At 40.5% G+C, this 12,240-nt stretch overlaps 1 protein-coding gene across 8 annotated transcripts in view; it reads left to right on the top strand.

Annotated features, from left to right (window-relative positions):
• HDAC8 (histone deacetylase 8) overlaps positions 1-12,240 on the top strand; it is a 234,451-nt gene that overhangs the window by 157,489 nt on the left and 64,722 nt on the right. Inside the window, exon 11 of one of the 8 annotated variants that reach the window (XM_058714062.1) lies at positions 6,091-6,141. The exons of the other annotated variants lie outside the window; for them this stretch is intronic. Coding sequence (XP_058570045.1) covers positions 6,091-6,108 — 18 coding nt within the window. The 3' untranslated portion in view covers positions 6,109-6,141. The remainder of the gene's footprint in view (positions 1-6,090; positions 6,142-12,240) is intronic. 8 annotated transcript variants of the gene reach the window in all.

The raw sequence follows: 12,240 nt of genomic DNA, 5'->3' as shown, positions 1-12,240 counted from the left end.
CAACTGTAAGTCCACCTGAGGGGAAAACAGTGTGCATAGCTACCCTCCTAGTCTTCAGGTTGGTGAATAATGAAGCTCCTCTCTATCGATCAGAATTGCTGAAAGTATTGCTGATTTGGCTCTCTTAGTAGTGTGGAAAAACGAACCCACGTGCATGTACAAATGGCCATTCTTGACTAAGAAACTCCTATTTACACAATTAGCCTTGAGACTATAAATAGAAGTAGAAGCAAAACTGTCCCCAAGCCTGTAGAGCCTGTCCTCCCTCCTCCAGACTGCCTTTGATTACAGAGGTTTATATCTCTTTGTACACAGCCCTCCTTAGCCTTCCTGCCTCATGTGCATGTTTTCATGGGGAAAAAATGTTCTTGTCAAGTTGTCCCCACATAACCTCCCTTACTACCTCTACATCTTTTTCTGCCTTAAGCAACCACTATCTCTACCAAAAGAGGCTTACGTAAGCAAAATGAGCTTTGTCATTTGCGGTAAATAGACCAAGGGTTAAATTAAAGATACAGCTGTCTATACAGCTGGCTACAATGAGTGCAGGGCCTGGCAGTGCATGTGCCAGCTGCGTCTCACTTTTATTCCTTCCCACTGTTGGTCTCCCTTCCACCCCTGTGGCCCGGGGTGCTGAGCTGCAAAGCTCTCTGAGCTCCTGGGAAGTTTCAAGCTGTGAGTTGGGGCTAAGGCAACCTAACTTCCTCCTGTCATAACTTCCTTTGGCCAAAAGATGTTTAAGTCTCAAATTTGGAACTGGAAAGGAAATGCAAAATATACAAGCCACCTTCTCATCACTTGCAGATGGTCACCCTCTCCTTCTTCGAAGTCTTCTAGGCTTGTTTAAAGCAATATTTTGATCTTAGCACATTTTCTTTCCCTTGAACTATAGGGGTTTTTTTTATTTTGTTTTTCTTAGCAGCACTTTTCAGGATCTGCTTTCCTAAAGGAAAGAGAGACTATGTGTTACTCTGGATGAGTCACTGTTGTTTAGTCAATGCTGGTGAGAATCTCAAAGATTAACAAAGATTGCCAAAGGTGGCTGCAGTCCAGTCCCCAAATGCCCACATAATTTGCCCCCCTTTCCATTTTAGGATGAAAATAATCAGGGACAAGAAGAGGAGGATTTATGTGAATAAATAAGATACTGTCTTACAGCCAAAGCAACATTCAGATTCTCAGCTGGCAGAGGAATTCTTGAGCCTGATCTGCAGTGAAAGCATGAGCAAACTGCTAAATGGAATGCAAAGAGAACCCTAAACTTAATCTCCGTTCCAGTCAGTCTACAGAAGAGATGCAGAGAAGTACTATTCCTGGAAGGCAAAGTGCTTACCCACACACTGCCCCACCCCCAGCGTGAGAAATCCAGGGCCTCCATGACTGTGCCAGCACCCTGGCTCTTATTTCTGCAGTCCAGTTGCTTTGCTGAAATAGGAGTGTACACTGCCTATCCATGAAAGAATCACTCTGAAAGCAATTTATGAACTGTAAAGTACTAGGGGATGTCAGGTGGCCCTGTCACTCATCCATTTTTGTTGTATACCGCACTCCTTCAGTTGTCTTTTCTCATTATTGGATAAAAACCACAGAATTTTGTGGTGAGAGGTTAGGCCCTACATATAATCAATCATGTACAAGTCCCAAAGAATGGAAGCATAAATCAGCCTTAATTTTGGATTCCCCAGTCTACACATGAAGTGCATTTGCCAGTCAGCAACCTCACAAAGACATCACAGAATGGTCAAGAAATGACCCTAAGAAAGTTTTTGTGTACAGGGGATAGCTTTAAAGACTTTTTGAAGGAAAAACTCTAAATTTCAACATACTATTATTGCATACTCTGCATTGAAGTAAAAGCCCTCGTGTTTATGTAGACTTTGATTGAGGTGTCAAATATCTCATGACTCCTCATGACTCTGCCCTGAAATGAGGAGAAGGCAGTTGTGCCATAGCCACTGCATACAGTGGTGGGCTCTGCCCAGAGTGACTGGACAGCAAGATCAAAGAGCCAAACCACATCCACTTTGCATCCTTGGACTGTGTTAAAGGACATCCATCTCTGGCTAGCACCTCACCCAGGCTCTACTTTTAATAAACAAAACAATTTGAAATTTGTGATAAATTGAAAGAAAAAACAAGAACTTCATCTTCCCATTCATCCATATGCCCATTGCTTATTTTGAGGGTGTACTGAATAGCACTTTCCAGAACAGAGTAATCCCTACGTAGAGACAAAGATGGCTCTAATACCAGGGCATAGGGGAGAAGGAACTTTGCACTCCTTCCCTCCCCATTCTCCTTTTCCCAGAGCCCATCCAGCTGACAGGTGCCAGAAGGGAAGAAATATTAGCAAATGATAGTTTCCAACCCCAAAGAAACTGTCCCCAAAGGGAGACAGAACAAGGCAGCTCATAAAATCCTTCAACTGAGGGACGTATTGAGACCTATCTAATTACATACGATTAGAAATGGTTCAACTTGTTGAGAATGTGCTACATGTGAAATGAAACAAAATGACACTTCTTGCACCCTGTAATGATACTATCTTGGAAGGAGAGTACAAAGGGTTTGTTCATGCTATCAGTAACAACAGTTTTTCTCATCCAACATTTTCGACACATCTGGTTTTAATATGGTGGTCTAAGTGAAGTAAGTTAACTTTTTACCCACTGTTCTGGCCCTCCTTTTCTTTCTTCATTGTACAATTCCATTTGTGTTGGCATTGTTCTTCTTTCACCCATCCCTCTCCAAGCTAACAGAGATAGAAGAGGGTTGTGCTGAGGAACTTTGCTTATCTCTGGACTCTTGATTGTTTTACTGTTCAAATAGCACTAACAATGATTTGAAAGTAAGACTAGTCTTATTTGTTCCAGCTATGTTCAACAGATTTTAGCTTTGACCTTCTATCTAATTTGTTAAACTGACACTGAATAAAAGCTCCCTAAGTAATTGATGAGTCAAAAAAATCCTGATTTTGAAAATTAGGGAAGGATCATCTCAATTACTCTTAACTAGAATGCTTAGGGAATCTTGTGTTTATATCTAACTGGTTTCCAGCTAACAAGGGAGTAAATGACCATTCTGTACCTGCATTGGCCAAAAAAAAAAAAAAGTATTTGGTGATTCCATACTGAAAGTGTATGAGATAAGTGTATTTCCCATGAATGTAGAACCTTCAAGGTACAAAGTAGGTTTTCTTCTACACATCCCTTTTCAGAACAGAAAAAGAATTTTTCTGTCTGGCAACCAGAAAAAGATAGTAGGATTCTGCAATGCCTATGATTAAAAGCCAAAGTTTATAATTTTTTAGTGCTTTGATACAAAGCAAATGCTAATATTCACCCATCTTTTTTACCTTCTTTAGATTTGTGCTTCACAAGACTTTGCGAACACCAAAATTTGTAACTCTGAGCTGACAGAGATTGTCTACTGTAATTATAAGATACAATCTAAATTGTGCTCGATCTTGACTTTTTTAAGGACCTGTTCATGTGTTCTGAATTCTCTCTAGACTACAGATTGTGGTTGGAAGGAGAGAGGCATGAATGGTGCAGTCTTTTTGGTGGCTTCTGATGTATCTTTCCTGTCTTTAGAGTACTTCTGTAACAAATGCCTTAACCCCAAGAAGTGGCTAATAATGAGACATTTTATGCCCTCTGGCAAGCCAGTTGGGGTGATGGTTTTGGGCACGTGTACCATTCAGTGCCTGAAACATCACCAGGATGTCTGTCTGTGTAGGGCTGATGCCATGAAGGGGCTAGCAAGAATTGCTATCTATAGCCTTTACCTAAGAGAAGTGCCATTTTTACTACAAAGTCAGCAAACCTTCATTAAGCACATACTGTGTACAAAGCCTTGTTAGGTTTCTATAACATTCTCTGTAACATGTTACTAGATCTATTTTTTGAAGTGGTCAAGGAATTTCACTAATAATTTACTGACTACTGCTATATATATATATATATATATTGCTGAGGATAGCAAGATGAATCAGAGGTGTTTCCTGACTTATAGAGCTCAGAGTAAAGTGTGAGAAAGAAAAAATTGCAATTGGGTGTGAGACTAAAGGCTTCTTGTGAAGAGCTTTGTGAGTGTAGGGAAAAGAATGATTAATTCTCTCAGAAGGGCATCAGAAAGGCTCACAAAGGAGATGATATTTGAGCTGTATCCTAAAGGATGGGTAAGATTTCACCAGGCGGACAGGATAGAAGGAAAGAGAATTCCAAGCAGAGGGAACAACATTTGCAAAAGCTCATTAAAGCATGTTAGAAAGCTCTTCTTACTATCACTTGAGAGAACAAATATAAGTTATCCTAATGTTGAGTTTGGATTTTTCTCTCATGATTACATTGCCATTTTTAAATATAGGACATGATATTTTAAGGCAATGATGAGAAGAGACCTGATAGATTTGAAAGTTCTCCTTATTAAGCTGTGATGCTTATCTGGTGTCTTGCACATAGCAGGCTCTCAATAAATGCTTGCTGAATGATGAATCCCATATCTCTTTCCATTTATAAATTACTACTCTATCAAGGATCAGCTTACAAAGCAAAACTTCTGCCTATGACTTAGAAATGAATGTTCACAGTTCTGCTCTCTGTCACCCCAGCTTCCTCTACTCTCAAGAAGTATGTCTCTGCCACTGGACCTTAATTGTGTTTACAAGGAGGGACAACTGCCCTTGCTTTAAATCCTCAGTAACACTGGTTTCTACTCGGAAAGCTTCTATATAATTGAAATTTTTAAAAAGTGCCATTTGAACAAGATAGTCCCCATGTTGATGAAATAGGGGTTGGTGTCCTGGGAACTTTAGTGATACTGGCTAATATAGATGGGTACACCTCACATTTTTATTTTTGTAGTAGAACCTAAATATGATTGATCAAACACTTTATATGGCAATAATAATAGAGTCTGCATTGAACGGCCTTGACAGCATGACATGGTATTGCCTATTCTTTTTGTTGTTGTTAAGAAAGAAAAGATACATTTTTACTATTTTTATAAGTTATGCAATAACCTTTGGGGCAGTAAAAAAATTTTTGCCTTGAATATCACTAGGGAATAGATGACAGAGAATGTAAGTAGACATAAACCATTTGCAAATCATATGCAAGGACACTTGTAACCCTTTCATTGCATTTTTGGATCCACTCTTTAGGAAAATTCCCACCAGGGAATCTTGTTTCATTGTGAATCTAAAATGTATCAGAAATAAACTTCTTCAGTTCCAAACTGTGGCAGCTACATGACTGGCTCTTTCAGGCCTAAACTCTATAGCTATACCTTTCTAAAGGCCACAAGAGGGGCGCCTGGGTGGCTCAGTCAGTTAAACGTCCAACTTCAGCTCAGGTCACCATCTCCCTGTTGTGAGCATGAGCCCCGCATAGGGCTCTGTGTTGACAGCTCAGAGCCTGGAGCCTGCTTCAGATTCTGTGTCTCCCTCCCTCTGCCCCTCCCCCACTCACACTCTCTCTGTCTCTTTGTCTCTCTCTCTCTCTCTCAAAAATAAATAAACATTTTTTTAAAATTTTTAATAAATAAATAGATTGATAAATAAATAAATAAATAAATAAAGGCCACCACACCCAGCCACAGAATGTACTATCTTTCAGCCCCTGCATTTCACTGGGTAAATTCTTTTTACAAATAATTATTGACTGCCTCTTAGAGCCAGGCACAGTGGCAGGTTCTAAGAATACAGAAGTAAAGAAGACAGCCCCCATGGTACCCTTAACCTAGTAAAATGGTTTATAATCTCTTTGAGGTCATGGTCCCTTTGGAAAATCTGATTCAAACTGCCCTTACATTGCTTAAATATTAGGATGGCAGTTTTCTGTTTCCCCAAAGAAAGGCAAGAACTTTTGTCCCTGATGAATGGAGTCTTGTGAAATCCATTAGAACTTATTCTTTCTAGATGTTAACCTTTATCCTCTTTTGGAGCCTGTAGCATGATAGAGAGAACATGGACTTTGAGCAAAACAGTTTGGAATTCTTCAATCAGCGGGACCTTGGGTAATTTACCCAGTGTCTCAGAAGCTCTATTTTCTCATTCCTAAAACAGTGATCCTCATATGCACTTTGCAGGGTGGCTGTGAAGATTGAATCAGTCAATGTGTATGAAGCACCTCGCACAAGGTCAGTGCTTCAGTCAGCATTAGTAAGTGACAAGGCTATATTTTGAACCTAGGTCTTTCTGACTCAAAAACCTAGTCTTTCTGCTTCCTAACAAATGCTCTGAAAATACTGGATTATATTTAGCACTCACCAAAACTCCATCAGGGAGGGAAGAAACACCACATCTGGAGAAACAAATGGATAGAAAGAAGGAAATATCCTAGTTTGTCTAGAGACACTTAGGACATCTGTGACAATGCTGACACCAATTCTAGAGTCTCAGTATCCTTTGTAGCTATGAGCACCCAGCATGGCTCCATGATCAGTTGTATCTGTTCCTTCTATAAGAATTTACTGACTACCACTATGTGCCCTATTTGATCGTAGGTGCTCCTGATGATTTAAAGGGCATGATCTATGACTTCTAGGAACTTTTAGCCTAGTGGGGAGGCAGAAGCTATACCCAAAAAAACAATTAGAAAAAATTACACAAGGCAGTACATAAACAAGGAATAATCTGTAGCCAAAACTAAATGTATTAGTCAGCTTGGGCTTCCATAACAAGATACCATAAACTGGTTAGCTTAAACAACAGAAATTTATTTTCTCACAGTTCTGGAGGCTACAAGTCTAAGATCAAGATGTCAGCATGATCAGCTTCTGGTGAAAGCTTTCTTCCTGGCTAGTATAGAGCTGCCTTCTCTATCTGTCCTCACATGAAAGGGAGAGAGAGAGAGTGAGCAAGCTCTCTGATGTCTCTTCTTATAACATTACTAATCCCATCATGAGGACCTCACCTTCATGACCTCATCATATAAACCTTATTATCTTCCAAAGACCCCATCTCCAAGTACAGTCACATGACAGGTTAGACATATGAATTTGAGGGAGGACACAATTCAGTCCATAGCACTGTCTAACTTCTCATGTAATGGCCATGAGAAGATGACTTTTCTTTCCTTAATTAAATTTTTTTGCTGACACTACTAACATTTTATTTTTTTTTTTTTTTTATTTTTTTTTTTAAATTTTTTTTTCAACGTTTTTTATTTATTTTTGGGACAGAGAGAGACAGAGCATGAACGGGTGAGGGGCAGAGAGAGAGGGAGACACAGAATCGGAAACAGGCTCCAGGCTCCGAGCCATCAGCCCAGAGCCTGACGCGGGGCTCGAACTCACGGACCGCGAGATCGTGACCTGGTTGAAGTCGGACGCTTAACCGACTGCGCCACCCAGGCGCCCCGACACTACTAACATTTTAAAATACATAATACAGGGGCACCTGGATGGCTCAAGTGGTTTGGGCATCCGACTTCAGCTCAGGCCATGATCTCATGGTTTGTGAGTTCAAGCCCTGCATTTGGCTCTCTGTAGTCAACACGGAATGCACTTCGGATCTTCTGCCCTGCTCTCTCTGTGCCCTTCCCTCCCTGCCTCTCAAAAATAAACATTTTTTAAAAATAAATTAAAAAAATAAAATACGTAGTGCATAATATAGTCATTAAAGCTTTTGGGGGGGAAACAAGTTATAAATTGTATTCTAGTCACCATAGTGTCACTGCTTTGATTTATACCCATATCAGCTCTTGCCTGGACCATTGCAATAGACTCATTCACTCATTCATTCATACAAGTAGTGTGTGCTTACTCTGTTGCACACACTCAAGAATCCAGTAGTTAAAAGGCTGGCATGAATTCTGCACTTAAGTGCTTACATTTTAGTCAGGGGACAGCATTAAGCAACTCAATGACCAAATTAATTATTTGAATACAACCAAGATGAGTGCTACCAAGTAATAGTAGAGGAAGTTGAAAGTATATGATATGGAAAGGTGCCCTAATCTGGGGAAGCATCAGGAAGACTGCAGCGAAATTAATGTTGAGCTGTGAAGGCCAAGTGGAGGCCACTAGGCAGAGAGCCTGGAAGAAGAGCTTTCCTGGTTGAGGAAGCACCCTGTGTGAAGGCCCCTTGTGAGAATAAAGCAGTGCTCCTTTGAAGAACTGCAGAGGAGACTGTAAAGCCAGAGCTGGAAAATCTAGAGATAGGAGGTGAGGTTAGAGAGGTAGTCATGAAGCCAGTTATTACAGGACCTTGTAGGCCATGGCAAGGATGTAGACTTGCAAGCACCAAGTAACAGGCAACTATTAAAGGGTTTTAAGCAAGGGAAAACCACAATCAGGTATGTGTGTGATGTGTGTGTGTTTGTGTGTGTATGCGTGTGTGTGTGTGTGCATGTATGCATGTGCACGTGTGTGTATATTAGTCTGCTCTGGCTGTCAAAGACTGGGTGGCTTAAACGAGAGAATTTATTTCCTCCCAGTTCTGGAGGCCAGTTGTCCCGGATCAAGGTCCAGCAGAGTCAGTTTCTAGAAAAGTCCTCTCTTCCTAGCTTATAGACAGCCACTTTCTCGCTGTGTCCTCAGATAGCCTTTCCTCAGTACATGTGCACAGGGGAAAAGAAAGAGGAAGAGAGAGACAGTATGCAAGCAAGCTCAGATGTCTCTTCTTATAGGGACACTAATCCTATGGGATGAGAGCTCTACCCTTATGACCTCATTTAACCTTAATTTCTTCTTTATTCTAAATGTAGTCACATTGGGGGTTAGGGATTTAACACATGAATTTAAGGGAACAGAGTTCAGTCCTTAACGTGTGTGTGTGTGTGTGTGTGTGTGTGTGTGTGTGTGTGTGTTTAATCACTCTGGCATTTGTGTAGACAATAGATTGGAGAAAAGTAGTCCAGTGGTAATAGAGTGACCAGTTAAGAGGCTGTTGTGGTAATCTAGATTTCAAACGCATCTTGGAGGTAGAGCCAACAAGGCTTATTGATAGATTACATGTAGGGGTGAAAAAGAGGGAAGTGTCATGGAGGACCTCAAAGTTCTTTCTTGAGCAACTGGGTGAATTGTTGATTGATAAAGGCAACACTGGAGGAGGAGGTGGAGGTTCGGGATGGGGCCATGAGTGCAGCTCAACTGGTTTCCCTCCCTCCAGTTTTTCCATCCATAATCCATCCTTCATATCAGTTATTTTTGAGCAATGCAACTTTAATCATGCTGCTCCTGCTTCAAATACACACACACACACACACACACACACACACACAACCTTCCAAAGCCTACAAGTCTAAAATTCTTGTTTTTAGGATCCTCCTAGATTGGACCCTAATCTATTTTTCTCACTATATCTTCCCTACCTCTTGAACCATGGTTCTAGCCATGCCTTTGACCAAGTTATTCCTTCTAACAAGATGTCCTTCCTCCCACATGGCTGCCTGATGAAATCCTACTCTTCCTTCAAGCTCCAATTCCCATGTCATCTGTCTGTGAAGTTCTCCCTCACCATCCCTCCCCTCCATAGTTAATTGCTTCTTTTTCTAAGATCCTATAGTACCTGACACATAGAATTATCTGAGACCTTATCATACTGCATTGTAATTCTCTTCCTCATCTGTTTCCCCAACTAAATTAAATGCAAGGGCAAAAGCCATGCTTGATACTTCTCTCCATTCCCAATTCCTACCACAGTGCCTGGAAACAAGTAGGTACTCAGATATAATGATAAATAATAATGGCAAACATAGAGTGATTACTATGTGGCTGACACTGCTCTGAGTGCTTTAGATGCTCAACAATGATCTCTTCAAAAGTTCAATTATTATCCCCATTTCACAGATGGCTTGCCAAAGTTAGCAGAATAAATAAGTGGCAGAACCAGGATTGAAATCCAGGCAGGCTGGCTCTAGAATCTAAGTTCTTCATCATTGCACTGCATAGCCTCCCAATGTTTTTCTGCTGCTCAAACAATTGGCTATTGCTCTTCAGACTCTCTTTCCAGCAGGGCAGTCTTCATCTCTTTCCACCCCACTGTTTTATTGTCTATTACTTACTTGGAGCCTGGGAGCTGCTTTGATGATGACCTCAGAGAGTTGGGGGGTGCGGGGTGGCGAATTACTCTACTAAAACCAAAGGCTACAGCAGGAAAAGAACTACAGAAATATCCCCCCCTCCCCTTTATCCTTCCCTTTTATCCTACTACCCCACTCCTCAAGCACCAGATACCTGTTTACTTCTACCTTAGAAAGAAGCAAAGGGTTACCCTCTTTTCTCCCAGTCTCATTTTTCTACCTACTTGGCTGTCACCTCCTCCCTGCCCAACCTTTTGTAGTCTAGGAACTAGGCTTAGCTAACTCCTGCAAATTCCAGTTCGCACACAAGCTCAAATTGAGTGTGTGCCCTGCAATGCCCCCAACTGGGCCTATCTCATTTTGCTCTGCCTGATATTTTGTTTTGTTTAGCTTTGTTTTTGAGGGGGAGTGGAGTTTTGGTTTTGATTCCCTCAAGAGAGAGCGAGGTCCCTGCTGTTTTACTTTTAGCTAGCACTAGCTCAGCTCCAGAGTAGCCTTCACCACCACCCCCAGATTAATACAGCAATACAAAGAAAAAGTGGCAGCAGGGTAACAATGGCACAGTTGTGTTCATTCCCCAACTTTGCATTTCTTCAGCATTTAGGAGCTTGGTTTTGTGCTGTTTTGTTTGGTTTTTGAAAATTTTTATAAGGGTAAAGGTGATATAGGGTAAAAGCACATTTCCTGAAGCCAGATACACCCACCACTTACTAATTGTATGACCCCAGGAAGTTATTTAACCTCTCTGTGCTTCAATTTCCTCATCTGTAAAATGGAGCTAATACTCTTCACAGGGTGTTTGTAAGGATTCAATGAATCAACCAGTGTGAAACATTTAGAACTGTACCTGGTACATAGTAAGTGCTCAGTAAACATTAGCCAATATTATTTGCTAAATACAGTATGGTAGCAGAGAAGAATATCACAAATGTACATGTTCCCACTATTCAAAATTAAAATTGGTTAAGATTTTATCTTAGCTTTGTGTCTTTTCTTAAAAATAAATTATTATAAATAAATAAATAAATTATTATAGATAAGTTGACTATTCTGTGACCCTCATCCTCAGTACTATTCTGCTCCTGACTCCCTAAAGGCATCCATTGTCATGAATTTGATGTGTATCTTTCCAGCCCATGTTCACAGTAATCAGAAATAAGACTTGGTATGGGGAAGGGAAGTGAGTGGCTTAGGTTTTTTTTTTTATTTATCTACGCAAATGGTATCATAATGTTCATATTTTGCAACCTGCTTTTTTCATTCAATGTTTTTGAGATCTATCCATATAGATCTACTTCAGTCCATTTAACTGCTCTGTAATATCTCTTGTAGATATCCTGTTTTATTTATCCATTCATATCTGTATGGACATTTGGATCAGTCTGGATTTTTTGCGACTGAATTCAGTCTGTTGGAGTGAACATTTTTATACTTGTCTCCTTTGGCACATGTGCACGTTTCTGTAGAGCAGAGCTGCAAATGTAATTTCCGGGTCATAGGGTTTATCCATTTTCAATTTTTCTAGACATTGCAGTCTGGCAGAGGCAGTGAGCACAGTGAGTAAAAGCATGACCTGGGGCCCAATAGATATAGGCTCAAATCCCAGCTCTATTACTTCCTAAGCTGTGTGACTCTGAGCAATTCTTTGTGCCTTGGTTTCCCTATCTGGAAAATGAGAACAGCATATACCTATTAATGTTGTTGTGTACATTAAATGCAATAAGGCTTTTAAGGTGTTTTAGTGACTAAAACATAGTAAGCTATAATTCTTTTTTTACTATATTTTATCACATATTTCCCCCTCAAATATGATAGTAGACCTTTTGTAAAGTATAGATATGTGAATAGAAAAAAATACTAGAAGAACGTTCATCAAAATGTTACCTAGTGGGGCGCCTGGGTGGCTCAGTCGGTTAAGCGTCCGACTTCGGCTCAGGTCACGATCTCGCGGTCCGTGAGTTCGAGCCCCGCGTCAGGCTCTGGGCTGATGGCTCAGAGCCTGGAGCCTGCTTCCGATTCTGTGTCTCCTTCTCTCTCTGCCCCTCCCCCGTTCATGCTCTGTCTCTGTCTCAAAAATAAATAAATGTTAAAAAAAAAAAATCAAAATGTTAGCTAGTGTTAGAAGTCTGAGTGATCTTTTTGTGTGTTTTTTATATCTTTCAAATTTTCTAAAAATGAAATATATTACCTTTGTAATGAGAAAACAAAATCA

Source organism: Neofelis nebulosa, chromosome X, assembly GCF_028018385.1.
Source record: "Neofelis nebulosa isolate mNeoNeb1 chromosome X, mNeoNeb1.pri, whole genome shotgun sequence".
Lineage (NCBI taxonomy): Eukaryota > Metazoa > Chordata > Mammalia > Carnivora > Felidae > Neofelis > Neofelis nebulosa.
Note: the sequence above shows the minus strand (reverse complement) of the source record. Positions and strands in the feature narration are given on the sequence as shown.